The sequence below is a fragment of the Zonotrichia leucophrys genome, chromosome 9 (genome assembly GCF_028769735.1).
Source record: "Zonotrichia leucophrys gambelii isolate GWCS_2022_RI chromosome 9, RI_Zleu_2.0, whole genome shotgun sequence".
NCBI classification, from domain to species: domain Eukaryota; kingdom Metazoa; phylum Chordata; class Aves; order Passeriformes; family Passerellidae; genus Zonotrichia; species Zonotrichia leucophrys.
The window spans coordinates 22609038-22636609 of NC_088179.1; the positions used below are offsets into that span (position 1 = coordinate 22609038).

A 27572-nucleotide genomic window follows, 5' to 3' on the forward strand; every position below is an offset into this window, starting at 1 on the left:
GTGGACACATGAGAGTGACAACGCTGCAGATCTGATGAGAACTGAACTGTGGACTTTCTTCAGCTGGAATTATTTTTCAGACTTTTTTTTTCTGGAGGTTTTCTATTCAGGTTATTTGCTCACAGAAAATAGTATTAAAAAAAAAAAACAACCAAAACAACTGTTTTGGTTTTTTCTCAGAAAATGGAAAGTGGAAAAGGAAGTAATTAAATGCTCCAGCAGCTCCCTGAGCAGAACCAACCTTTTCTCCCTGAGCTGATGTCCCACACTTGAACAGCCAAGCAATACCAGACATGAAAGCTGAATAACTGAGTTATTCTAGATGTTAATGCTTCTTTATTTCTAATAAAAGCAATGTGGAATGTAAATTCCACTCAAATGACAAGTCAAGCCCATGAATTAAAACTCCAAATGGTTTTAAAAAACAATTAAATCAACATAAATATACTTTTTTGGGACCTTGGAAAGGATTTCAAAATAAATATAAAACCCTGGTTGTATCAGCAACTATAAAAAATATGCAATATCAGGGAAAGGTCTGAGCAAAGTGGGAAAAGCACAGATGTGCAAACAGAGCTGAGCAGAAATGTGTGTGTGGCTCATTCACTTGTTTGCCAAAGTGTCGTTACTGCAGTACGTTATTTACAGATAAAAAATAGCATATCCTTGCAGTCATGTGGTGTTGCTGGCTCCTGAACTTCCTGCTTATCTGACAGGTTAACCAGCAATTCTGGGCATAAATAACCTGGCTGCTCTGGTAGTCAGCTCTTGGCCCAGGGAAACTCCTTCATTCAGAGAAAGGAGCAGCCAGACGGGAAAAGCAGCTCTCCAGGTTGGTGTTTTTCTCCTTCATTTTCAGACCCAAGAATGCTCAAAGTGGGAGAGCTGGAGGTGCTGAAGTGATCAGACAGGCAGGTTGTGGTGGATAAACAAAGCCCTGCTGCCCCACTACATTTTGGGTTAATTTAATGTCACTCCACAGCTCTGACGTTTCGGTGGGTGCAGGATGAGAGCAGCACAGCTGGAGGGGCTCTGTGGTGTCCTTTAGTCCTGAACTCTGCACTGTCCCCTCCTGGGTCCCACAGACACCAGAGCAGAGCAGCTGGAGGGTGCTCAGGGCTGCAGTGAGCCCCAGAAATCCTGGAAAACCACGGAATTGCGCCCAAAATCTGCAGCAGCTGCTGCACAAGACTGGTGCTGGCTTTGGGATTAAAGCAGGAAATTGGGGGTTCCTCCTCTGTGGGAACCACTAAAAGGATGATTAACTGATTGCTGATGGGGGGAAATGTCATGGTGTTGGTCCTTTCTAAAAGCAAAAGAGATAATCCTAGAAATATTTGGGTTGCAAGGGACTTTGAAGTTCATCTCTGCCATGGGCAGGGGTGACACCCACTGGAGTAGTTTTTACAGGAAATGCTCTGAAGAGTGGATTAGCACTTAAATATGTTGCAATACTTTACAGCCTGGTTTAAATACTAAGAAATCTCACCTTAGACAACCCCAGAAAGGACATGCAAACACCTCTGTGAATACTGAGGAATGATGATAGGCTCTACAAAATGTACAGGTGCAGGGAAATGTACAGGGCATCATCCCTGTGCAAAGGGAAAACAATGTAGGAACAAGCAGAGCGGCAGGGGAGGAAAAGACATCATCTAAATCTAGTGTGGTCAAAAAAAAAAAAAAAATCAATGCCAGCCTTAAAACTGCACAGGAATATTGGAGGGACAATTAGCATTGGGTGGTGCAAACCAACAAGATCATGAAACTGCACATTTTCTTTTCTCTTCAAAGTGTTAGCAGGACATCAAGGTGGAATTGAAACATTTTATAAGTCTGTTGCTTGATCCCACTGTGAGTTTCCCCAATCTCCAAAAATCCAGCCATAATCAGTGCACTCTGAGCTGTGCTGTGGTTTGCAGCTCCTGTTCCTGCTGATGCCACTCTCAGGTGTCTGTGCAGGTGTGTAACAAACACCACAAGTGGAGCACTCCCCTCTGAGCTCATCTGCTCCTCCAGGGCTCAGGAGGGCTGGGTGCCAGACGGTTGAGGCTTCAGGAGTGTTTTCCTTTGTGCTGTGGTTGTGCACAAAGCTCAGACACTGAACTTTGCCATCACTTCCAGCCTGCTCCTTGCTTCTGCAGGAGAAGCTCTGAGATTTCAGGGCTGGGGAAGCTCCTTGGAGCCTCCTTTTAGATAACCCCTGGTCACAGCTCACCAAGGCCCTGCTGACACTGATGCTTTAGGATTTGAGCTTTTCTATTTCCACCTATCTGTAACCCTGCAGCTCTTTAGTGTGTAACTCTGAACTCCACACCCAGTGCCAGCTGCTGCTGTCCCATTTGGGGCAGACACAGCAATTCCTCTCCAGGCCTGGCAATCAAGGACACCTCACTGCCTCAGGGCCCAGAGATGGAAACAAAAGTGAGTTGGGGCAGCAGACTGGGGCTCAATGCCTTCATTACCTGAAGCTGGAATTGGAAGATGAGCCCCCAGTATGTCCTGCAGAGCTTCCCCTGCACCTCCTCAGGAACCGCGGCCTTGCCTGGCACTGCTGTCAGCCCTGAGCCCTGCAGGGACAGGGGGCAGCTCGGTGACATTGTCCAGGTCATCCCTCATGCCCTAGGGTTCTGCTTTTTATATTTTTTCATCTATTTGTAACCCTGTGATTCTTTAGTGTGTGACTCTAAACTCCATGTACAGTGTGAGCTGCTGCTTTCCCATTTTGGGCAGACACAACAATTCCTCTCCAGGCCTGGCAATCAAGGACACCTCACTGCCTCAGGGCCCAGAGATGGAAACAAAAGGGAGTTGGGGCAGCAAACTGGGGCTCAATGCCTTCATTACCTGAAGCTGGAATTGGAGGATGAACCCCCAAAGTGCAAATGGCCCAAAGTTATAAAAGTGTGAAACCCGTGAGCCGTGGGGCAGTTTGGGTGTAGGCCCTGGGGGGCTTGGGCTGCCCTGGATGTACCTGAAGTGCCTTCAATCAACAGAACTGCTTTTTATTATCTTAATTTTGTCTGGCCTCTGTTTTTAGTTAGCCCCAATAAAAGGCATCAACACCCCAGAGCTTTTGCAGTTAAAAATTCCAATTATTAATGTAACCTCCCTGATAGCCCTGAGGAGTGGCTGTTTCTTCTTCTCCAGCTTCCTCAGAACACAGAAACTGTGCTCATTTTTCCCTTTCTTCCCTTCCCTTTTCTCTCCCAGCTGACCCCAAGGGCACCTGCAGCAGCCAGAGCTGGCACAATTAATTAAGTTAATCATTACCTGGGGTGGATGCTGCAGGTAACTCAGCTGATTAACACCTGTGATCCTGCAGTGCTGCTTGGTTAAATCTCTGCATTCTTCCTGGGATTAATGCCATTTTATAGATTTGTGCTTGGTTTTTTGGATCCTGGAAAAGCCAGGCTGCTCCAGAGCTCCTCATCTTCTCAATATCTGCATAAACACTTTTCCATAAGCAGCACTCTTGTTTCACTCAGCAATAGCAGCAAATCATTGCATTTCTAAGAATTCTGAAAAATAAAGTTCCTAGGCTTTCCCAGCTGTAAAACCCTCAGAAAAGGCTTCTCTTCCCTTTTCTGCACTCGGGTTTCTCTGGCAGAAGTGTGGCTGTTACACAGCAATTTTCTTTCCATGTTTTTAAAGTGGCTGATTTTAATTTGGATGTATTTTCCCCTGCAAATCCTTTCAGTCAATATGGAATTACATAAAGCAGCTTTTTGAAGAGAAATTGTATCTGAAGAAGTTTCCACTCTGTGTGTGTGTGTATTTTACACAAACTATTTATGTTTTATGTCTTGGTGGCACTATCATTTTCGATGACCTGTGCTCTACCAGACTGACCTCAAAGACATAAAATGAAAAAAAAATGATGTAATAGTTTTGATCCTTCCACATCAAGAGTGCTGCTTTCAAATAAGGACAGGGTGGAAAAAGTTTGCTTGGATGATGGCAAGAAAGTAATTTTGTTTTCTTATCCCCAAAAAATGGAAAATAGTTTGGAGTGACTTAGAAATATATTTCCTTCATATAAGTGTAAAATGCATGCAGTGTATTTTACAAGTTCTTCCCATTAAGAAAGGGAAGAAATTGTAAAATTTATAATAAAAAGAGATTTGTGTAGGTTTATCTGGAAAGGGCAGTAAAGTTTCCAATCATGAGTGACTGTCAAATGCTCTTCCATAAAGGATCATCAATCTTGAATAGAAGGTGAATTCTTTGCATGTGCAACACAAAACCTGAAATAAAATACAATTATTGGCTTCAGCTCTCCATTATTCTCAAAATGGTAAAAGTACTGTGTAAGCTGGGAAAGCTCCAAGAGACATTTTTAGAAAAATGAGATAGTTTAGGTGTCCTCCACCAGGGAGGATTATTTATAATGGAAATTAAAATATTCCAAAGTTCCACATATCAATTTTGCTGTTCTGAGATCATGGCTGCAGTAACTGACAATGGAAATTAAATATTCAGCTTTGTTTTCTGTCAGAAAACAAAGCTGCCATGATGCTTATGAAATAGCACCTCCAAGAGAGCTTTTGGGCCGGACTGACCATTAATCAGTTTCTGTTCGGAATAATGAGCATTCATCATATTCAGGATTTTTATCTTGCTTTATGTGCCTGAGATGTTAGAGTCAGGTTTCTCTGACCCCGTGCCCATGCCAGCCTGTCACCTTCTGGGACATGGCACAGCTGAAATGGTCAAAAAGGAGCAGAACCCTGTGTAAAACTGTTTTTAGACTTTTCAGAGCTCTTGCTGCCCTGGAGACACTCCTGTCTGCTCCTTAAGAACATTTTCCATATTTTCTGTATCATGACTGAAACAATTTAAAATCAAGAGGTTGTGCAATACCACCAAACATTTATTTGAGCTTCATCTTCTTTGCCATGAACACATTAACCATTTTGGGGTGGTTTTGAAGAAAAAGCAGACACTTTTACTGAGTTGTTTAATTTTTTTTTTTAACATCCACACATCCAAACCTGAATCCATTAGTATCTCTATTGGTAGACTCATAAATCTTTATCTGAATGAAAGTTCCTCCACTGTTTTTTCCAGTTGGCTCCATGTGCTGGCTTATTTCCATGCTGAACATCTGCACACATTCGTGCTATCACTTAAACCTTCAAGACAAAGTTTACTTTGGATTTAAAGAATCTTTTTGATGCCATTCATTCACACAACATAACAGCAACATTTTCCACAGCACCAGCATAGTTCCCAATTATTTTTTAATATATATATACAAGGGAAAAATATGTTTTATCTACCTTGCAGAGCTTCAGACTGGCAGGATGTTTAAAAGAAAAAATGTCTCTGCTCTGATTTATGAGAAATCACAAGTAATACAGATTCCCCCCTGGGGATATTTCTGGGGAAGTGGAACCACATGGAGATGGAGCTCCCTCCTGGTGTGCCCTGACTGTGCTGTGGGTGCTGTTACAGTTTGGGGCACAGCAGCTCAGGAGCCTGAGCTAAAGCAAGCACGAGGATTTATTGCAGAAGAGAAGTGCAGAATATTTGCTGAGTAAGCCAGGACGTCTTGCATTATGCCAGGGATTTAAAGGGACAAAAAAAAATCCATCCCAGCAGCAAATCTTGGGGCACTCCACATTAACCTCTCTGTATGTCAAGAATTAGAACTTTCTTCTTCTCCTTTGTTTTTCCTATCTCACCAATGCATTTTAATCCATGGCAGAAAATTACCTTTTACCCTGCAGCTTTCAAATTTCCCTAATAGGCTTTGGGGATGGATTGGGTCAAAAACCTTCTAAAACCAGCACTAGATGATCTCCCTCAGATTGCTTTTATTCTGTGGACCTTCCTGATGGCACTCAACAGATCTGTGGGGCAAGATTTTGAATGAGTCCAAAGGGAGGGTGAGGATTTGCCCCTCTTTCCCCACTTTGTAGATATTCTGGAGTTAAATATTCACATTTATCAGCCCATCTGAGACTCTGAACTCCACATAGCAGCAGCTGCTTGTCGATAATTTAGACAGGAGGAAATCTGAGAATGCCCAACATGTAATTACCCTCTTTGTGGAAGGACAGATTCACACCTCGGTGAAATAGATGGACAGGAGCAGGCTCTGAAGTGCTGCTGTGAATTTCAGTAGCTAAAAAATCCTGGTTGTATCCTTTGGGAGACTATTTTAGGAGAGAAAAGCATTGTGCAGCACATAATCTGCTACTGAAGTTGTGCTCTACAAGCCAGGACAGCCCTGGCTCCCACCTGGGAGCTGAATAACCTGAGTTGTGTTCCTTGTGTTCTAACAACTCCTGAGCTGCTGTATTCCCACCGAGGTGCATGAAAGAAAAGGATTCTTCCTCCTTCTTCTTTTCAAGCTGAGCTAAAAGCTTTTTTTCCTTGGAGTGCTTTGAGGGAAGGTAGGAGAAGGTGGGTGTTGTATCAGCTGAGGAGGAAAGCACACGACGTGGAAAAGCTCCTCAGCACCAGGGAAAAAGTTCAAGGGTAGTTCAAGACTCCTAAAATCTTTGGGAATGTTAATTTTGAGGAGAATAAACAATTTTCTTTTTTTACTTAGTGATGTAAATTCAACTAAATCATGTCCAAATGTGACTCTCAGTAATTTGCTCTAAATCTAAAGATTTGGGGCCCCAGTTTGGGTTTGTGTGGTGGGACGGTCTCATCTGCCACGCCACAAAGGCCTAAAGCTGGTTTTCTCCAATTACCTGCATTTCTGAGGGAAAGAATCAGCATCCAGCCTCGGATCTTTGCCAGGTTTGATTTTTCCTTTATCACACGGGAGGCTGGCAGGTGGTGGGTTCAAAAGCAAACCACAAGGAGGTTTTCCATGGTTCATGGCATTTGTCATATGGATCTGGCACCTGATGTTCTGGACTCCGAATGTTTACAAGGTTGGAAAAAGTGCTCAGATCAATTCAAGGGAGAAAAACCTCTGGGTGGCAATAGGAGACAAAAACATCACCTCTTGCTGAGATTCAGATTTTTGTTGGCTAGAAAGTTTCAGTTTAATTCTGTGTAATTCTGTGCTTGGCTGCTCTTCTACTTCTGCAAACTTCCCCAACATTTGGAGAGAGCCCAGAGGAGGCACCAGGATGAGCAGAGGGATGGAGCAGCTCTGATGAGAAGAAAGGCCGGATAATTGGGGTGCTCAGCCTGGAAAAAAGAAGGCTCTGGGGAGACTTTATGTGGGTTCTTCTGAAACAGGGCCCAAAATAAGAGTGGAGAGAGAATTTTTGTAAGGACATGGAGTGACGAGAAAAGGGGGAATGGCTGTAAACCAAAAGAGGGGAGGTTTAGGTGGGATATTGGGAAGGAATTATTCCCTGTGAGGATGGGCAGGCCCTGGCACAGGTGCCCAGAGCAGCTGTGGCTGCCCCTGGAACCCTGAAATGTCCAAGGCCAGGCTGGACAGGGCTTGGAGCAGCAGTGGAAGGTGTCCCTGCCATGGCACTGGATGGGCTTTCAGGTCCCTTCCAACCCAAACCATCCTGTAATTTTATAATTTGTTGATTTACCTTTGTTCAGATTCAGCATGGCCATTCTTGAATATTCTTTATTTAATGAAAACTGTCATTCCTCCTCTGCAATTAACACATTTCTTCAGTCAGAATAGGAAAGTAACTCTGGGTCACTTCACTGCCTGAGGGGCTCAGTCCTGTAGGAACAAATCTGCTCAGTTTAGCGGGGGTGTACTTAGAAAATGTGAAATGGAAAACCTGAAAAGATTGGTTTTGTTTAGAAGTTTGCAAGAAAAATAAATAGGTTGGGTACAAACTATAAAAAAACCTGCCAATTTTTGGGTGAGCTGTGCAATGTTTACATCCTAAGGTTATGCTGATGGCTGATTTATTTTTAATTATTTTATTTTTATTGTTTTATTCTCATTATTTTATTACTTTTACTATTTATTTTTATTCTTTTCCCTACCTGAATTTCCTGGCTAGCAAACCCTGACGGTGGCTTTCAAAGTGAGCCAGAATCCAGGGAAAAATACTGAGCTGTATAATCACAAGTGAAAATGAGTCTGAGGGAAGTGGTTTTCCGGGATTTCAGGGTCTTCCCAGACAAACTGCAGCCAGGAGCTGAGCACAGCTCTGTGGTGATGTGCACTGCTTAAGGGCAACAGCACAGCCTGGTGGTTTCTGGTTATTCCAATGCATCAGGATCTGCACAGGAATTTCCCTTCCCCAGCACCCAGCTCATTGCCTGCACAGAGCTGAATCCTGCTTTCATTAATTCATTTGTAAGGTTCCATTTTACCCGAGGTTTTCAGAATAAATAGAAAACAACAGACTGCAAGGGCATATGCAAAAAAAGATGAAGTAACAGGTCCTTCTCAACATCCCTGATTCTGAAACCTCAGGGTGCTGGATATGTCTGAATTTTGCTTTCAAGATAATAACTAGAGGGATATAACTGAGGAAAAAAAAATCTTGCAATATGTACTATGCAAATTTTGGGGAAAAAAATAAAATAAAAGGACAAAAGGAAAGTGTGAGCAGAAAAAATTGGAAGTTTGCCCTGCTTTTTGTATTATGACAAAGCCAAGCAAGGTATATCATGCATTTACATAGACTGAATATTCAGACACCAATAATAATATTTATTCTCTTTCTTGTGTGTCTTCAGGGTAAGTGGCGTTGGTCAGAGTGTAACTTCTGAGGTGGCAGTGAAATGAAACGGGTGGCAAATTGCTCAGAGAGAATTTTCAAATAAAATTAATTACATTTTGTGTTTTGCATGGTTGTGAAGCACAGGCTGTGTGATTGCCAGTAATGTAGATGTGGGTGCTGAACAAAACATCTTTCAAACTACAAGTTCAGTTCATTTTTTGGTCATGTAGGATGGGACAAAAGCCACTGTGATTAGAGAGGGGATTCCAGTCCAGTGCTGGTGCTGCTCCTGCACTGGGCAAGGCTTTTTCACAGAATAATGGAGTTATAGAAAGGTTTGGGTTTGAAGGCACCTTTAATTTCATCCAGTTGCACCCCTGCCATGGACAGGGACTCCTTCCACCACCCTGGGTTGCTCCAAACCCCATCCAGCCTGGCCTTGGACACTTCCAGAGACTGGGAGTCCCTGAGCTATGCTCAATCCCGCTTAACTTCGTACAAAGAACCTTTGATTTCACCTGTGTGGCTTTGGAGCTGAGAGCAAAGGGATTTTCAAAGCCACCTCAGGAGGATTGAAGTGCTCTGGGGCAAAAGGCTCATTGTTTTTATGCAGTGAATATTCCTATAGGATTGTCTCCACACGGGAATGCTGAGGTGTCTCATTGCTTCCTCTTTGTCCTTTAGCCCAGTCCATGGCTGAGGAATGACTCACAATCACTCTCAAGAAAGCACTGGAGTCCACTGCAGGTGTGTGTGATTCATGCATTTAAACTGACTCTAAAGCTTTCTCTTTTCTCTTACGTTATTGTGACCCAATGTATACGAATCCTGCTGAAATTCACGAAAATGTTTGTTATTCTGCTTTGGTTTGTTACAGAGGAAACACATTGTTACGTAAACAGGACAAAATGCTCTGAACTGCAGTGAGAATAGTTCTGAGAAACTGTACAAAGAGCTTTGGAAAAGTGTAGGATGGGGGAAGGAAGGAAGGAAGGAAGGAAGGAAGGAAGGAAGGAAGGAAGGAAGGAAGGAAGGAAGGAAGGAAGGAAGGAAGGAAGGAAGGAAGGAAGGAAGGAAGGAAGGGAATTGTCTTCTTTTCCTTGAGTGCTGAATTAGAGGAAAAAATGATCAAAGACCAAATGCTGCTGTTCACAACCTTTCCCTGTATCCCACTGAGGCAGTTCCTGAATCCCTCTGGAGCAGCCATGGGAAGGATGTTGAGCTGTGTCTCAGCCAACCATAACCATGGACAGAAACCAAACTCCTGTGATGGAAGCTATCCCAGCTTCTCACATATCCTGCTTCTGACTGAAGAAACCTGAGTATTTTTCAGATGTCTAAAAACCCTTGGCAAGCACAGGGATGTCAGGTCTCCCTGCCTGACGTGCTTTGATCACTCTGTAATTATTACCCATCAGCTCAGACACTGATTTGTGCTTTGCTCAGGAGCAGCAGACAGTGCTGATAGCTGGCTGGAGAAGCTCAGATCAGCTGGGTTGAGCTGACATCTCCTCCTGCTGTGGGTGCTGGGTGATGCCTGGGGCAGCACTGACAGGGTTAATTCTCTACTGAAGGCAAGAGAAAGGGCTCTCTGGCACAGGGAACAGAAAGGTTTCACAAAGTTATTCCACATTTTCATATTAGCACAAAGGATTGTCAGGAATAATTTCATGTACTACCAGGGACATCTTCCTGTCATGGAATCATTAGGGTTGGAAAAAACCTTCAAGATCCTTGAGTCCAACCCTTCCTCTTGCCACATTATGTCACAGTAGAAGGTGAGCATTAATGTGGTTATAAAAAAGAAACCCAGCCCAGTTCCATAATCTGACCCCTGGGCTGACTGACAAGGTCTTCACCCAAAAACATCTTTCCCAACGTGCAAGTATTTCACTGGTCCAGCACCTGGGGACTGTAAAGATCAGAACAATGAGCTGTCCAGACCCAGGAGGTTTGAATTGCCTATAAAAGCCAGCTCAGAACAATCGAACATGCTGTTTGCTGGTGGCCAGTGGAGGTTTGTCGAGATTTGTCCTGTCCCTGACATTCGACTGCCGTGGGAACACATGGTGACCCCGATGTGATAAAGAACAGTCCAAGAATTGTCCTGCAGGAAGAGCAGAGGGAGGCACAGGACAGTGCCTGCAGAGCCTGTCCCCCCAGCAAAAAGCTGGAAAAAAGCAGAGGTGAGTAGAGCCCGCCCTGCAGAAAAAAACTGCAAAAATTACAGCCAAAGGGCTCTGTAAAACAAAAGCTTGAAAAAACTCAGGGAGCCAACTCTCCAAAAATTACAGCCAAAGACCTATGTGAAACCAAAAAACTGGAGAAGCTGAAAATACAAGAATAATTTGTATAATTCCCCACAGAAGACATGGGGAGCTTTGTCTCTGTGCAAGACCACCCAGTTCTAAAGGAATAGAAACTTCTTCTTGAGGAATGGAATGTAGATTATGATGAAAAAGCATAATTAGCGTTAATAACATGAGCTAAAAACCACAAGCTCTGAAAATACAGCCACGCCCCCAGTGGGCATGGCCCTGCCCCATGCCAACCTCTGAGAACACAGCCACGCCTCCAGTGGGTGTGGCCCCGCACCATGCCAACCTCTGAGGTCACAGCCACGCCTCTAGTGGGTGTGGCTGCACCCCATGCCAACCCCTGAGCACACCACCATGCCTCCAGCGGGCATGGCCCCGCCCCATGCCAACCTCTGAGAACACAGCCACGCCTCCAGCGGGCATGGCTCCGCCCCATGCCAACCTCAGGAGGACACAGCCACGCCTCCTAGTGGGCGTGGCCTCTCTCTCTACGCTGCCCCCATTGGCGGCTCTGGGAATTACATCCTCACGAGCTGCTGATGTCGAACCCGGAAGCAGAGCCACTCCAACGCCATGGCCCATCCTGTCACCACCACAGCCCCTCAGAGCCTTGCAACATCTCCTGACAGCCATGGTAAGCTTGCCAGAGCATGGGGAGAGCCCCTGCAGGGCGTAAAAAGCATCCAAGAGTGTTATTACATAGGAATATTAGTAAAGAAGGCTGCCCAAAAAAGTGGCATTGGCCGCATAGCACAGCCGCCTCTCGGCAGCAGGAGCAGGCCACCCTCTCACCCTAAGTACGGGCAGTGAAGAGACAAACAAAAAACAATCTAACAGCTCCAGCCAAAGCAGTGCCAACAAAAGCAACGCCAAGTTCTACCCCTCAAACATCAACAAACCTCGACAGCCTCTGCTGCTTCAAATGTACAAAGGTTCTCATATTCCACAGACTCTAATACACTAATATGTGCTAAGGGTAAAACTGTAGAAAGGGTGTCACACAAGGGTTATAAAAATACACAACTGCTTATTAAATATGCCCTAGAATTCATAGCACAATGTTTATTGTTGTTGTTTGTAAAATCAAAATTAACAAGTCTCTGATAGCTGATTCTGTTACAGCTAAGAAAGTATTATGTTTCTGTCTCAAGTACAGGCTACTGTGTATTAAAAATATCCTAGAAGGTATGTTAGTAAGTTTATTCATAATCCTTCTATCATTATTTCTTGCAATGCTACTAGATCAACCTAGAAAACTCAAAGGATTTGCTTGTTGTAACATTCTAGATCTGTTAAGGCATACACATATGCATTAATTTAGTAATGTCATAAGCAAATTCCAGTTGCAAAGTTTTTCAACTGAGAATTTGCCACCTGTCATAATTCTAAAAACTAAAGTCACCTATTGAAGTCAGTAACAAATTTGTAACTTCTAACAAAAGGAATAAAAGCATGTTACTTGCACTGTTACCGTAATAACTGAAAAATTAAAATGCCTATATTTCTTTAATTATTCATAAGTTGTTCATGTTAAATTTTTTTGTTCCCAAGTGCCACACCCACATAGTTTTTGAACATTTTCAGTTTTTGAACATTGCCTTTCACCCTTTCAGTGAGGAAATCTTCCCTGTTATCCAGTCAAACCTGCCCTGGCCCATTGGAGGCCATTCCCTCTGGTCCTGTCATTCTCACCTGAAAGACAAGACCCACCTGACCGTGACCCCCTTTCAGGTACTTGTAGAGAGCAAAATGTTGAAAAATTAATGTCAAACACCTCCTCAGAAAACAACCCCAGTTTTCCTGCTGGGATAAAGGAAAATTCTCCTTTTTCCATGCTGAATTGAGGGATAACAGAGAGGGTCTGCACTGTGTTTGGCCCCAAAGTGAAAGCTGCTTTCAGTACACACAGATGGTGAATCATCCTTTACCCAGAGGAGTACAAATTCTGTCCTACAAATTCACTGTGTTCCCATATTTGTCCACCAAATTGTGTTCTCACTGCTGTAAATTTTGTATTAAATTATTTAGGTCAGCTTAAATTTGGAAAGCAACAAAACGAGCACCATTTTTTTGCCTCATTTACATGTCTGTGGTTGCTGTAACACAGTTTGCTTCCTAAATTAAAGTGATGCAAGCAGTCTGCCAAGGAAATGAACGGCAATATTTTTTGGTTATATTTTTGAAAAGCTGGTTGTAACTCTCAGTCATTAGCCCAAAAATAGGTGGACACGTGGAGTATAAAAATTTAGATTTCTTCCAGCATGCACTGGATCTGTGGATGTTTTGGTTTGAAGTTTCATAATTTTCCTGTGAATGAAGAGCATTTTGAGTCTTTGCTTAATAGTTTAAGCATATCAATGTCAGTGATCCTGTGATTAAGGCCTGCCTAATGGCAGGTATTGTCAGGATCCAGGGGATCACATTAAAAGCCATTAATAGCTCCATGCTGTGCTCTGACGTGATGCAGTCCAGCAGCTGCCCCGTGGAGAAACACTCCAGGCATCGTGTCAAAGGGACACAATGCTAATAACTGGGTTAGGATGGGTTTATTTCATCCTGATGGTGCCAGAGCCCTTCCTGTGCCTTTGGGCAGGCTCCTCCTCAAGGCCTGCCCTCATCCCACCTCTTGTTTTCACTGCTGCTGAGATTCCATTCCAGCTCCTGCCAAAAGCTCCAGACCCCATTTCTGGCTGGCTCTGTCCCAGGCAAACACCTCTCAGTTCCTCAGGGCTTCCCATAAACATTTCCACACAACTCTGTCAGCTCCTGCTGCCTGACATTCCTCTGGGGATGCCCTGTGTGGGCTGACAAAAGTTGTTTTGTGGGTTTCCCTGGGTGGGTCCCTCCTTTCTGCTCCCACCAGATGCCAATTTTCATAAATGGGAAGGTTTTATCCACTGAGGCTGCTCATATTTGATTGTCCTTGCATGAATCCTGCCATGGAGGGACCCAGCACAGCTTTCCAAGAAAGTTCTGGTGGTGTTAGCACCGCAGGCCTTCTGCTTTATTTTTATTTATTTATATTTTTTTTTTAAATTGTATTTTTTTCTTCCACTCTGGAGAACCTCTGTGCTGATCCCAGAGACTGAATCCCCATTTCTCGTGCACCAGATGCTCAGCACAAAGTAAATTCCCCCTGCCCAGGCACCCATCATGGTAACACCTGTCTCAGCATTAGCTGGAAATCGTCTGCATGGTGACACTCTGGGGTCACCCAAACCCAGAGGGACAATGATTTGGGAAGCACAGAAAGAGCTGCATCCATTCACTTGCATTCCCTTTGGTCAAACATCTTGTTTCCTGTCTGTTCTGGTTTAATTACCCCAGCAACATTTGATAAATTTTACTCCTTGCCCATCTTCTCTGGAATAGCTTCCAGGTTTCTCTGTAAAACACCCAGATTCAGGCTCTTTCCTATCTCATGCACCAATACCTAATTTTCACACAGATTTTTATTGATTGCTTTTCTTGGTGTTATTTGATTTTGCTGTTTTACGGCTGCTCTTAGCATTTACTACAGGAATTAATTTACACTCTGCGTGGAAGGACATCACTGCAGATATTCTGGCAACATGAATTGTGACTAAAATTTGGGGAGAGGAGTGTGGAATAAAAGGAGGAGGAGAGGAAAGGCAGCAAAGGAGGGTGAGCAAATTGCTTTTCCCTTTGCAATGGTTAAATCCTAACCAGTGGTAAATGGCCTTTAGTGGGGAGGGCAGCTCATTTGTGATACAGGTACAAATGGGCTCAATCAGAGAAACAGCCCCACAGGCACTTCCAATTCTTTGTGTGACATTCAAACCCTCCAATGTTTTCAGCAGCTGATGATGGGATTTGCCCTTTTTTTTTTTCTTTTGTGTGAACACAAAAATTAAAATCACTTGAATGCTTTCACTGAGCGAGTCCTCACCATCGTGCTTTATTCCTCCAGGGGCTCTGGGAAATAGACTGAGAGTCTTTGTCAGCCTGAATGATGCTGTGGTTCTGTTTTCTGGAAGCTGAGGGAAGGCAGTCCATGTGAAACTCAGCAGCACCCACCCTCCCACCTGTGGGCTTTCTCCAGTGTGAGGGAATTTTAGTTTTGGCAAAAATGAAGGCACAGGGGTTTGTGCCATGAGGTTCCATCCCTGCTTTCCAAATCCATTTCCAGACAGAACCCTCACTGCAATCCTCATTGGGGTTGATTATTGGTGGCTCCAACAAGGAGCACTGGCAGTTCCTGAGCAGGCTGATCCCAAGTGGTTTTCCTTCCCCAGGGGGTGGCTGCCAGCTAAGGAGCCCAGGAATATTCTACATAACATCTTTTGGTTATTGCCTGTAGTGACTTCTAGAAAATGCAACCTCTGAGTCCCAAGGGCTGACTTCTGTTTGCTGTTGGGAATGGAAGGAAATTATGCTTTTAGTCAAGATTACCATCAAAAGTTTCTTATTTTTGGGGATATATTGAGAGAAAAACTAGAAAACTGCAGCTATAACAGTGAGGTATTTAAAACAAACCAAAAAGGATGGTGGTGTCCCTAACTTTTGGGTGTCTGAATGCAATCCAGTATTTTCTTATGATCTTGGGCACATCTTTCAATTTCCCAGGCTCCTTGGTCTGACAACTTAAACAGAAACTCTTTCAGGCCCTGGACTCCCTTCATGCATTTTGTGCTGAACCTGCCTCCAGGCAAAAGAGAGAAAATGAGCAGAGAATCAGAAAATCCTGCAGCCACTAAAACTCCTCTCCCAAGCCGAGGTCCGTGAGCTCTGCCAGGTTCTCCAGCACTGCACTGAAGTTTTCCCTTCCTGTTTTGACCTCTTGCAACTCCTGCTAAAGGAAAGTATGCTGCAGGATCATTTTTGGAGTTGAAATTCTCTGACATGATAGAGGGCAAGGGATTGGAGAAGTTGGTGTTTTAGGCTTGTAGGTTTCCATCGTGCAAACAAAAGTGTGAGGAAGGAAAGAGAAGTTTATGGGGTGCATGAACCATCAAGGATCTGCTTAGGGCAGGATGATCATGAGCAGAATTAAAGATAATTCTAACTCCTATATAATAAAATATTTCCTAATAGTTCTAAATGGATAAGCTTTGGAATCCATGTGGCCTCAATATTTCGATCTGTACCCTCAAAATCCATACTGAGCATCATATTTTGCACATCCTCTTACCTTTCACTTAATGTTATGTACTTAATATATAAACATACAGCAACACCTGAGGGAGCCTCCTGTATTTTAGCAGGAAGCCACCTGTTCTGCCAGGGCTGTTTTTCCAAGCAGATGGTCCCATGATGGATTATCTGCTCCTCGCCCACCACGGTGTCTTCCTGAACAATTTGCACAGATGTTTATAATGAGGTTTTCCTGCTTACACAACACTTGCACATCCACAGGACAAAGTGGCCTTCTGCTGAAAAGCCACCCAGCCTGAGAAGTTTGTTTCTGTGCTGGGAAAGAGCTTTGTTCCCAAGCCTGTTCCCAATGGGATCTGGCATGAACCTTTGGAAGAGGTTGGCATGTGGTAACAAAATAAGCACAACCTCTCTGAGGCTCATCTGTTAAACCCAAAGTTATATGTATTTCATGAAACAGAAAAGCCAAAAAAATAAAATCTGCTGGGAATTATAGAAAACAAAGAGAAAATGGCTCTGGAATATTTTTTGTAATGATGAGGAAAAATAAAGTGTGTGCTGATGTTGACCAACACATCACAGAATCATTTAGGCTGGAAAAGCCCTGTAAGATCAAGTCCAGTCACAAACCCAGCATTGCCAAGCCCAGCACTAAACCATCCCCAAGAGCCACATGCACACATCTTTTAAATCCCTCCATCCCCACTCTTTTCCTCCTGCTGGAGCACAGTTTTGGGGAGGTGCAGCCCAGCTGCATGGGGGCTGCAGGAACCTCTCAAACCTCCTCTCCACAAACGTCAGACCTACAGCAGGGCACCTGAGGCTTTATCTCATGACAAACACCCAATTATTCCCACTAAAATCCGTGGTTGTGACACATTCAGGAGCCGTGACCCTTTAATGGGATCGCGGACTGGGACACGCTGAATTTGTTCCCTCTGTAGATTCCCACCCGCAGGTCCCAGCAGGTCCTGGAGTCAGGATCAATTTTTTCATTCCTATTTGCACCGCGCTGGATGAAATTGGAATCTGAAAACTGCAGTGGCTTGGGCTGAACCTTTGAACATCCTTATGGCATTTCCATCAGAGACGTCATCTCTCTTGTGGGCACAGAAACTCAAAGGCAGAGGATCATGTTAGACAAAGCCTAAAATAGTGAGAATTGGGAGGACTGGGAAGAATTTCCACTTTTTAGATACAAATTCTACTTAGGAGATTCAAATGGGCTCATTGATCCACCAAACCTCTTAGTTATCCACGGAGTATTGGTATGGGAGGGCATGAAATGGTGAATTTCGAGCTGCTGTTGTTAGGTGATCATGGGAATTCAAATATCTTTATTTTAAACAATTAGAGCTTTACTATCTATAGGAAAGAAACAGGAAACAGAAAGGCAAAAAAGTCATACAGTCAATTAATTAATTGTCTGCAGAAATCTGTGAAACCTAAGTTATAATTCAATTAGTTTTTTTCTTGCAAGCTAAACACCAGGCTGCAATAATGGCATGCAAGTCATGTTGAGTACACATTATTCATTTTTTATTTTCTTCATTGAACCTGATCCCTAAAAGATAAAATACAGAATTATGTAATACCTCAAGGAACTAAGAACATGTGAACATTCAAAATAATAATAATAATAATAATAACAACAACAACAACAATAATATATTTATCTTTTCACTGGCTGAATTTTCTCAGTGGGTCTGATTTCTCCAAGATATTTATACAAGTACAGACCATAATTGTGCTAATAAAGAGGAAATTATACTGATCTATAATTAGAGTAATAAGGAGAAAGGTACAGCAGATCATAATTGAACCAATAAGGGGAAAATATAATCATGTTTAATGGCTTGCATGAGTGTTAGTGTATTCTGTATACTTAATAAATTGGTACCCATTTTCATGGTGTGTATGTGAAACACTTTTCCTGATATTATCAAATTACCCCTCAGATCTATTGTTGGGCACTTCTGCTGGCCCTGTAACTCCTCTGGGGCGAGGAATAAGTAGAATAATAAAATTTCAGATGGGTTTGACCATCAGCTTCAATCATCTGTAGCAACACTTCATCCCTGTCCAGGTTTGTTTAGTGTGTCCCTGGTTTAAATCCATGGATACACAGGTGGGCAGTCTCCTAACAAGGGTGAGATTTGGAAAAAGAAACACAGAAGTGGTTGAGAGGTGTAACCCCATGGGGTCACTGTGTTTGGGCATGGAAAGATGCTCTGCAAGCAGGACATGCTCGAAGGACAAGGCAATGATTTATTTCCTAATATTCACAGCAGAATAACGTGGCTGCAAGCCCCAGAGCTGAGCATCAGTAATTCCTTACTGCTGCTGCTGCTGAGCTCCCACCTTGTGTGGGCTTTCTTTTCAACCTGAAAATTTCCCAGCTCGCAGCTTTGATGTGTTTCCCTGCGAGTCCTTGAGCTGCTAACTGTCCCCTTCTCAGCAATCTTCCCCTGTCTGCAGTTTGACCTCTTGGAGCTCGCAGAGCTGGAGTTTACTTGTTTCCCTCGCAGCTTTTTCCCACAACAGGGCGGTTTGCTCAGGGGTTCCAGCCAAGGTCGCGCAGATGCTCGGCGTGGAAATCCAGCCAGGGATCAGAGACAGAGCTGAGCCCTCCCAGGGGAGTTCAGCAAGGCTCAGCTTTAAAGCAGCCTCCCCACATCTTCACAGAAATTACATCAAATACAGTTTGGATATAATTGTCTTGTTGATTTCCCTCTCAGCCATTAAAACAATAAGGATGGTTCCTACATTTACTTTTGCTTTCCTCAGACATGCCCACTCTTGGTGTGTGACATCCTTTACTCTGAGGTGACACCTGCGAAGATTTTCAGCCCAGTTACCCTGGCAGGAGCCCAGGTGCTGTTTTGAGCTGTGGGTGGCTTAGAAGGGCAGGACCAAATCTGGTGAATGGGATCTTCATGTGCAAGGTCAGAGAACACCTTGGGAGAGAGGCTCATGTTTTCCACCAGAAACATCTGAGACATGTATTTCTCCAAATATTTTTCTGTCTCAAAGATCTCTCAACTCTGCTAAGTCCTGAAGATCAATGGAAAGAAAGAATTTACAAGAGCATGGAGTAACAGGACAAGGGGGGATGGCTTTAAACTGAGAGAGAGGAGGTTTAGGGGAGATATTGGGAATTAGGAATTGTGAGGGTGGGCAGGCCCTGGCACAGGTGCCCAGAGAAGCTGAGGCTGCCCCTGGATCCCTGGAAGTGCTCAAGAACAGGTTGGATGGACTTGGAGCAGCCTGGGGACAATGGGAGGTGTCCCTGCCATGGCAGAATCAGAGCTGGATGGGCTTTGAGGTCTCTTCCAACCCAAACCATCCTGGGATTCCATGATTCTGTGATAATATGGAATGTGTGTGAGTTAGGATATTAATAATACTTAGGTAAAATCCTGAGGGGCAATAATGGTGAAGTAAATAATAAAAAAATACTATATTTTTATAGTAATATATACTATAGTTCTATATACTATAGTTAACTAAATAAAAAATACTGTATTTTTATGTATTTCCATATACATTTATATACGATACCTATTGTTCTCTAAGCTTCTTAGACTAACAAATATCCATTTTCCCTAGACCTGAACTTTGCTTTCATTTCTTCAGACACTTGGAGATTTCTTTGATCAAAGCCCCCGTGTCAATGTGACACTGATTTCACATGAAAGAACAAAAAGACACTTTCATTTTTCGTGGCGATTTTTAAGAACCTTGCCCTAAATAAAAAAAAAAATTACATTACATTATAAAACATCATTAGATTGATTGATAGAGATATTTTTTTTAAAAAGGCAAAACCCATAAGAGTATAAATACAAATATGTATGTAGGTGTATAGCATATATACATACATATATATATATGTATATACATATACATATAAGTATATATATATATATACACATAAATATATATACATATAAATATATATACACACATATAAATATATCTATAAATAAATAAATAAATAAATAAATAAATAAATAAATATATATAATTTCATAATTTCACCCACTGGTTTGCACCTCCTTTTCTTCCACTCTCCCATAGGATCACTGAGAAAATGATGACTCTCCACACAATTACTGAGAGCATTAAATGTGTTTAATCTCTAATTTTTGCACAGGTATTTTTAGCAAGCTAAGTAATAACTAAAAAGAAGTGTTTCCTCTCACAGCGCACAGTTGTAAAACTTTAATTTATATGTTAATTTTTTTAATTAAAGTGGGAAAAAATAGAGAATTTGGCTTAGTTTTCTTTAAAAGTACAGCATAAGAGCTGAACATTGGGCTGAAGGACAGCAGTGGAGAGGGCTGACATTTACCTGAAGACATCCAGGTAACCCCAAGGCTGAACTTGGAGTTTCCTGATGCCTTGGAAACAGCCTGAGAACAGTGGATTCACTCATCCCAGGGTCACCTTGTCAGAAAACTCCACATTTTGCATTTACTAAAGCAGTGCCTCGGAGCAGGAGGCTGATCCTGGTGCCCTGGGCTCTCTGAAGAGGAGCAGGGAGGGGAAGGCTCAGCCCTGACAGCAAACGAAGGAAAAAACGGACAAGGTTTGAAAACAGATGAAGCCAGAAGCAGCTTTTAGTGTTTGAGTCCTCTGCTGATTCTCTGCTGCTCAAGGCAAAGAGGTTGAGAGCACGAGCATGGTCATAAGCATCTGAAATTTGCTTTAAAGTGGCCTCTAACAAGATTTAGGGGTTATGATTCATCCCTCTGATGTCAGAGAAATGAAGGAAGTGTGTGTCACCTGGACACGTCCCCAAATGGGCTGAGCAGGCAGCAGAGAAAGGCAGCAAATGCTGAAACATTGAGTTTTAGTAGCATCTTTTAGTGTTTCCTGCACTTGAAAGGTTTTGATCAGCAATAGCTGTCACCAGAAATAATTCTGAATTAATTTTATTATTATTTTTAAAATGTATTATTTAAAATTTCATTATTAAGAATTTTATTATTAAATAGTTATGTAATTATTATTAATATAGTTCCATTAATAATGGTATTAATGTTATTATATTATATATAATATAATAAATATTATTATATTACATTACATTATATTACATTACGTTACATTACATTATATTACATTACATTACATTAATTAATTTTTTATTGTTAAATATTTCTATTACACTGCTGAATTAACAATCCTGGTTAGGAATTCTGAAATCCTACTGTATTGGAAAGTTCTTTGCTGAAAGTTTAATGATTTTTCATAGAATTATGGAATCCTCAAAAGGCCTAAGTTGAAGGGATCCTAAAACTCAGCCAGTCCCAACCTCTGCCATGGTGGTTTAGGTTTAGAGTGGGACAAATTCTCTCCAGTGAACATATCCATGCAAAATACCTGTGGAAGGTGTGATCCTAAAGGACGTGGTAAAATTACCAGGAGAAATTAAATAATCCTGCTTTCTTGAACTTTCCTCTGTTAAAACACTAATTCCCATGCTGGCTTTAAAAGCCCCACTTGTAATCTCCATATTAAGGTCTATAAACTTCATCCTTAACTTTTTTATTTCTGCTTTATTCCTGTTCTGTGCGTTGCCAAATATTGCTTTTGTGTAATTGAAACAGAGCTGTAGTTTGATTATTAAACAGGGAAGGTAATTGTGCTCGGCTCTAAAGGGGGAAGCAAATGTGGACAGCAGGAAAAAAAGCTTAAATTGTGGAAAATTTTTTTTTTTTTTTTTTTTTCTTCAGAGCAGAGCTAGAGAGCAGATGCTGCTGGGAAACAGCAGTCCCTGCTCCAAGGGGTGACTTTGTGGTTCCATGGGGTGGCTCAGGGAAGGAGGTTTGACAAGAAGGTTTGTAAGGGTGGTATATGGAATTTTTTTCTTTTCCCCACCCCTCTGTTTTCATCTGTACCCTGCAGAATTGTTGCACTTTAACGCTGTGTTGTAGGACACATCCCCCAGCCGTGGTTCCGCCTGGCTTTGCACCTGCAGCCTGGAATTCTGGTAGGAAAAATACTCAGGAGCCTCAGGGAAAAGGAGGATATCAGGTGTGCTCAGCATCACAGGGGATTTCCTGTTTGAGGTTAAGAAAAGAGAGCAAGCAGCATGTGCCACCACACAGGTCCCATTTTTAACCCTAAAATCAGAAGGGGACAATGCAGATCTGTGCCACGGCCTGGCTGGGCAGGAGCCAAGTGATGCAGCTGGTGCTTGACATGTCCAGGCAGGGCACATTCCTGTTTTATCTGCCACAGCTGCTAAAACCAATAATAAATACTTATTTACAAAGAAAATACTTATTTACAAAGAAAATCTGAGGTTTGAGTACAGCAAAAAAAAAAAAAATTACATGTGAGAGTGGTCTAAGCAAGATGAAAGAGACGCTTGAATTATTTACATTTCTATTTATTCTTATAAAGAGATGCCCCGTGTACAGAGCAAATCCCTGTGTTCTCCCAGCCCTGTGCCTGGTTTTGCCCAGCCTGGGGTTGTCCCTGGAGCATTTCCAGGGCTGCTCTGGGAGCAGATGTGGGATGGGAGGCAGATCAAGTGGCTGCTGCCAACTCTCGCGAGCTCCATGTCAGAAAGAGTTGATTATAATGTCAGCACCGGCCAATTTACGGGCTTAAAGCAGCAGCTGCACCGCTGCATTTCCCCCAGGGATCCCAAGAGCCCCACTCTTAAAAACTTTGTAGTTCCTTGTAATAGAAGCAGGGTAAGTGATTCTCTCTTTGCGCGTCTCTGCCTGCCAGGATAATTTGCGGTTCAGCCTGATTTGCGCGGGGATTGGGATCGCGGGGAACGCTCTGCTCTGCCCATTTGTTGCTCTCCGGGGGAAGCTGCCTCTGCTCTGCAAATGGAACGGCGTGTGTAGCAGAGCTTGGCATTATTCAAGGGATCCTGGGCTAAGTAAATTAAGCTGAGCTAGAAATCACTTATTAATTCAACCATCTTTCCTATTTAAATAGCGATTATGTAGTCCGGTGTATAGATTTTTTTTTGGCTGGGTAAAGATTTGCAAGGGGGAGGAAAGAGGCTTTGAGATAAATAGTGTTCCCTCGCTGAATAAGAATGCAAAAGTGGAGTCTGTTTAACTTTTGCTGGGGGAAACTACTAGAGCAGCAGGTTTTTACAATGTGCAAATACACTGTTTGATATAACTCTGCTGGGCTGGTGTTGATGAGCTAAAGCAATCTTCTGACCCTTTTACTCTCATTGTAATAATCAAGTAATGTTTGTTTTGCTCGGTTTGCTTTACATTGCTGAGTTTGGTTTAAAGCAGCATTAAAATCCTTATTAAATGTAATATTTGCCAGGCATTCAAGGTGTAATAATAATCCTCTGTCACTTGCTACTTTTGTTAATATTGGCAGAGTGACCTGGGAGTAGATGAGTTCTCTCATTCAGTAGTACAAAACTTCTGTGTTTTCCAAGCTTGATCCAACTTGTTCTTTGAAATGCCAGAGCTAATTTAAAAGGAACAGAACTGATTTTTTTTGTTTTTTTCTCACTACTATTATGATCTAAAACTATTGCCTCTATATTTTGCAATGCTACATTGTTTATCCCATCTCTTTTTAATTAACAGGAAAGTACAGGAGAATAATTAATTTTAATTAGTATTTAGGTGGATTAATCTTGAGGAACTTAAAATCTCTTGTTTCTCTCAGCATCATTTTCTCCTGATAATGACAATACTTTAAATACCTTATTATTTCCAGCTTGTTGTGGTTTTCTCATGATCAAATTCAGTGAAGTAACAGTGTCACAACAACAGACTTAGAGAAATAACTTCTCCCATCTCACGGTGTTACTGGGTGCTCCAAAACCCAACTGGATCCCTCCTCCATCATTATCCCTCTCCCAGCTCTGGTGGCTTTTCAGGATTTTGAGTTTGGTTTTGCAGAGGGGCTGAGAGAAGCCCTGGGATGCTCAACACTAATGATTTTTTAAGCACAGATTTACAGAGCAAACCAAATCATTCTTCTCACTTCTCCTTCCATGGCCTCTCTTAAATCTTCTTGAGAGAGTTTTAAAATGAAACGTGCTGTGTTAAGAAAAATAATCCCAAGTCTGTGTTGGTTTAGCAGGCTGGAAATATTCAGCAAACTGGGTAAATTATGCCCAGTTGTCTCAAAGACAGTGGGATTTAGGCTTGAGTGCTTTAGCAAACTGGGGTAAATACAGGCTTTTGTTTTGGTCTCTGTGGGGTTTGGGGTGGATGTCAGAAAAGATTCTTCCTCCAACCCAGAGGGTGCTGGCACTGCCCAGGCTGCCCAGGGAGTGGGCACAGCCCCGAGGCTGCCAGAGCTCCAGGAGTTTTTGAACAACACTCTCAGGGATGCCTGGGATGGCATTTTTGGGGTGTCTGTGCAGGAACTGGAGCTGCCCTGGATGATCCCAGTGGGGCATTTCAAACTCAGGATATTCCCTGATCCCATGCCTGGCACAGAAAGAGGGGACCCAAAGCCAGTGGCTGTGTGTCTGAGCCTCCTGCCCGTGCCAGGGCGAGTTGTGCTGACCCAAACTCCTTGGGAGCTGCTGGATCCCATGAGCTCACAAATCACATCTCTACTATTTAACCAAAAATGGGGCAATTGCAGGTTTCTGTCAGTCAGAAACACTCAGTCCGTTCTGAATTCTTGGTGGAGTGTTAGACCAACTCTGAAGTCTATCGTCCCCATTCGCCACCTCATCTTTTTATTTTAACAAAACAACCATAAATGTTTATCTTTTCTAAAATTTGTCTATTTTCTGTCTGTTTAGATGAAAGCTAAAAATATTGTCCCTGAAGATTCCTCCCTGCTCCTTTGATGCTGTCTCAAAATCAGGAGCCCCTTTGCACAAAACCTTCCCTTCCACCCCTCTGCTGCATTTTCCTTCCAAGAACAGGCAGACAAGCAGGAGGAGCTCAAATTAGGCCACAGCTGTATTTTCCAGAGAAATTATCCTCATTCCTTTTAAGGACACGAGTACTCCTCATTAACAAAGAATGGCCTGTTTAAAGGGACAGGACAAAGCATGCCATGTGTGACAGGGAAACAGGCAAAAAAAAAAAAAATAGAAGGGACCTTTGTTGAGCATTTTCAGATATGTAAACCATAGAAATGGATTTATGCAAATGGGCTTTTTGTGAATTTTCAGTTTCATGGATGGTGCTGAGTTTTTATTTGAAAATGTTGGGGTAAATAAGATTATTAGGGTGCTTAAATGTGATACATAATCAACATTTATATACTTAGCTTTAAGGTAATACTGATTATCACTTGGAAATGTTCTCAGGAAGGAAAGAGCAGACCTTACCCAAATTATTAGGCACTATCTTCATATATTCAAAAATCCTTGATGTTTTAGCATTTTAATATTAATTCTAAATAGTAGAAGTATGACTGCTTCATATGACTCTTCTGGCTGTAGACTTGGTTCAGATGCTCTAGAAAAACAAAATCTTAGAAGAAGTCTGCAGTGGTCAGAGCCTGCTTGTATGATTTCATCTCTCCTGGTTCGTCTTCCTCAGTTCTACACTTTTTTGCAAGAGCATTTTTCTGAAATACTGACCAAATACTAAATACTGAACACAATCTTTGCAACACAAATAAACAACAAGAACTTACAGTTAAAAACTTCTGTGCTTTGTGCTCATTTTCAGTGCCCCTGGGGTGACCTACGTCCTTATTTAACAGACTGTTTTGGTACTAATATACTGCAGCGCTAATTCTGAATTTATTTTTCTTCCTGTGTTCCAGGCATCATGATTTGGACAAATGGTTTAGGTCTCTTCACCGGGCTTCTGATGGGGTTTCTCCTCCTGTCCGTGTTCACCAGTAAGGTGGTGCCTGAGGAGAACGTCATTGCAACCAAGAAGGGCAAAGTCAGAGGGACCAGCCTGCAGGTGCTGGGGGGGACAGTCACAGCCTTCCTGGGAATCCCTTACGGGCAGCCCCCCATTGGGAAGCTGAGATTCCAAAAGCCAGAACCTCGGGAGGAATGGGCAGATGTTTGGGACGCCACCAAACACGCAAACTCCTGCTACCAGCTCCTAGACACAACTTACCCCGGCTTTGCTGGCTCAGAGATGTGGAACCCAAAAACCGACCTAAGTGAGGACTGTTTATACCTGAATGTGTGGGTTCCTTCTCCCAGGCCCAAGAACGCCACTGTCATGGTGTGGATTTATGGGGGTGGCTTCGAGTCCGGGTCCACTTCCCTGCCTGTCTACGATGGGAAGTTTCTGGCCAGGGTGGAAAGAGTGGTGGTGGTTTCCATGAACTACAGGACTGGTGCACTGGGATTTCTGTCCTTGCCAGGAAACGAGAAAGCTCCTGGAAATGCAGGTTTGTTTGATCAAAGGTTGGCACTTCAGTGGGTCCAGGAGAACATAGCGGCCTTTGGAGGCAATCCCAAAAGCGTGACTCTGTTTGGAGAGAGCGCTGGCTCGGCCTCTGTCAGCTATCACCTCCTTTCTCCTGAAAGCCACCCTTTATTCACCAGGGCCATCATGCAGAGTGGGTCTGCAAATGCCGCCTGGGCTGCAATCACATCTTCTGAGGCCAGGAACAGAGCAGTGGCTTTGGCCAAACACCTCCAGTGTCCCACCAGCAACGAGTCAGAGCTCATTTTCTGCCTCCAAGACAAGGACCCGAAGGAAATAGTGGAAAATGAAATTTTTGCCGTGTCAGAGAGTTCTCTTTTACAAATAGAATTCCCCCCAAGCGTGGACGGCGATTTCCTGACAGACATGCCAGAAGTGTTGGTGGAGAAGGGTCTTTTCAAAGAGACCCAGATCCTGGTGGGCGTTAATAAGGATGAAGGTTTATCATTTCTGGCATACGGTGTGCCTGGCCTGGACAAGGACAGCGATGGCTTGATCAATAAAACCCAGTTTGAGGCAGCTTTAACTCTGGCCTTCCCAAGAGCAAGCAAACTGGCCATAGAGTCCATCATCTTCCAGTATACAGACTGGGAAAACCTGGGAAAGCCGGAGCACTACCGGGATGCCATCGACGACGTCGTCGGGGACTCCATCATCATCTGCCCCGTGGTGGAGTTCAGCACCAGCTTCGCCCAGCTGGGCAACCACGTCTTCTTTTATTTCTTTGAGCATCGCTCCTCCAAGCTGCCCTGGCCAGAGTGGATGGGGGTCCTGCACGGCTACGAGATTGAGTTTGTGTTCGGGCTGCCCCTGGAGAGGAGAGTCAACTACACCAAGGCTGAGGAGCTCCTGAGCCGCTCTATGATGAGATACTGGGCAACCTTTGCCAAAACTGGGTGAGTTTACTCTGCAAGTTTGGTTCGTTGGTTGGATGTTGTTTCAGCAGGGGGAAATCTCAGGCAACATTTGCCAAAATTGGGTGAGTTTACTCTGGAAGGTTGGTTGCTTGGTTGGTTGGTTGGATGTTGTTTCAGCAAGGAAAAGCTTGGGCAACTTTTGCCAAAACTGGGTGAGTTTACTCTGGTTGGTTGGTTGATTGGTTGGTTGATTGGTTAGTTAGTTGGTTGGACGTTGTTTCAGCAGGGGGAAAAGCTTGG

At 43.1% G+C, this 27572-nt stretch overlaps 1 protein-coding gene across 5 annotated transcripts in view; it reads left to right on the forward strand.

Moving 5' to 3' along the window:
* The first annotated feature begins 660 nt into the window (after positions 1–660).
* Positions 661–27572, forward strand: part of BCHE (butyrylcholinesterase) — a 49684-nt gene continuing 22772 nt past the window's right edge. Inside the window, exons 1-3 of one of the 5 annotated variants that reach the window (XM_064721423.1) lie at positions 738–832; positions 9300–9362; positions 25790–27311. In XM_064721423.1, the coding sequence (XP_064577493.1) occupies positions 25795–27311 (1517 nt within the window). In that variant the 5' untranslated portion in view covers positions 738–832; positions 9300–9362; positions 25790–25794. Of the gene's footprint in view, positions 833–9299; positions 9363–22565; positions 22759–22819; positions 22953–25789; positions 27312–27572 lie in introns of those variants that run through there. The other 4 variants (XM_064721424.1, XM_064721421.1, XM_064721422.1 and 1 more) reach the window with 4 other exon arrangements.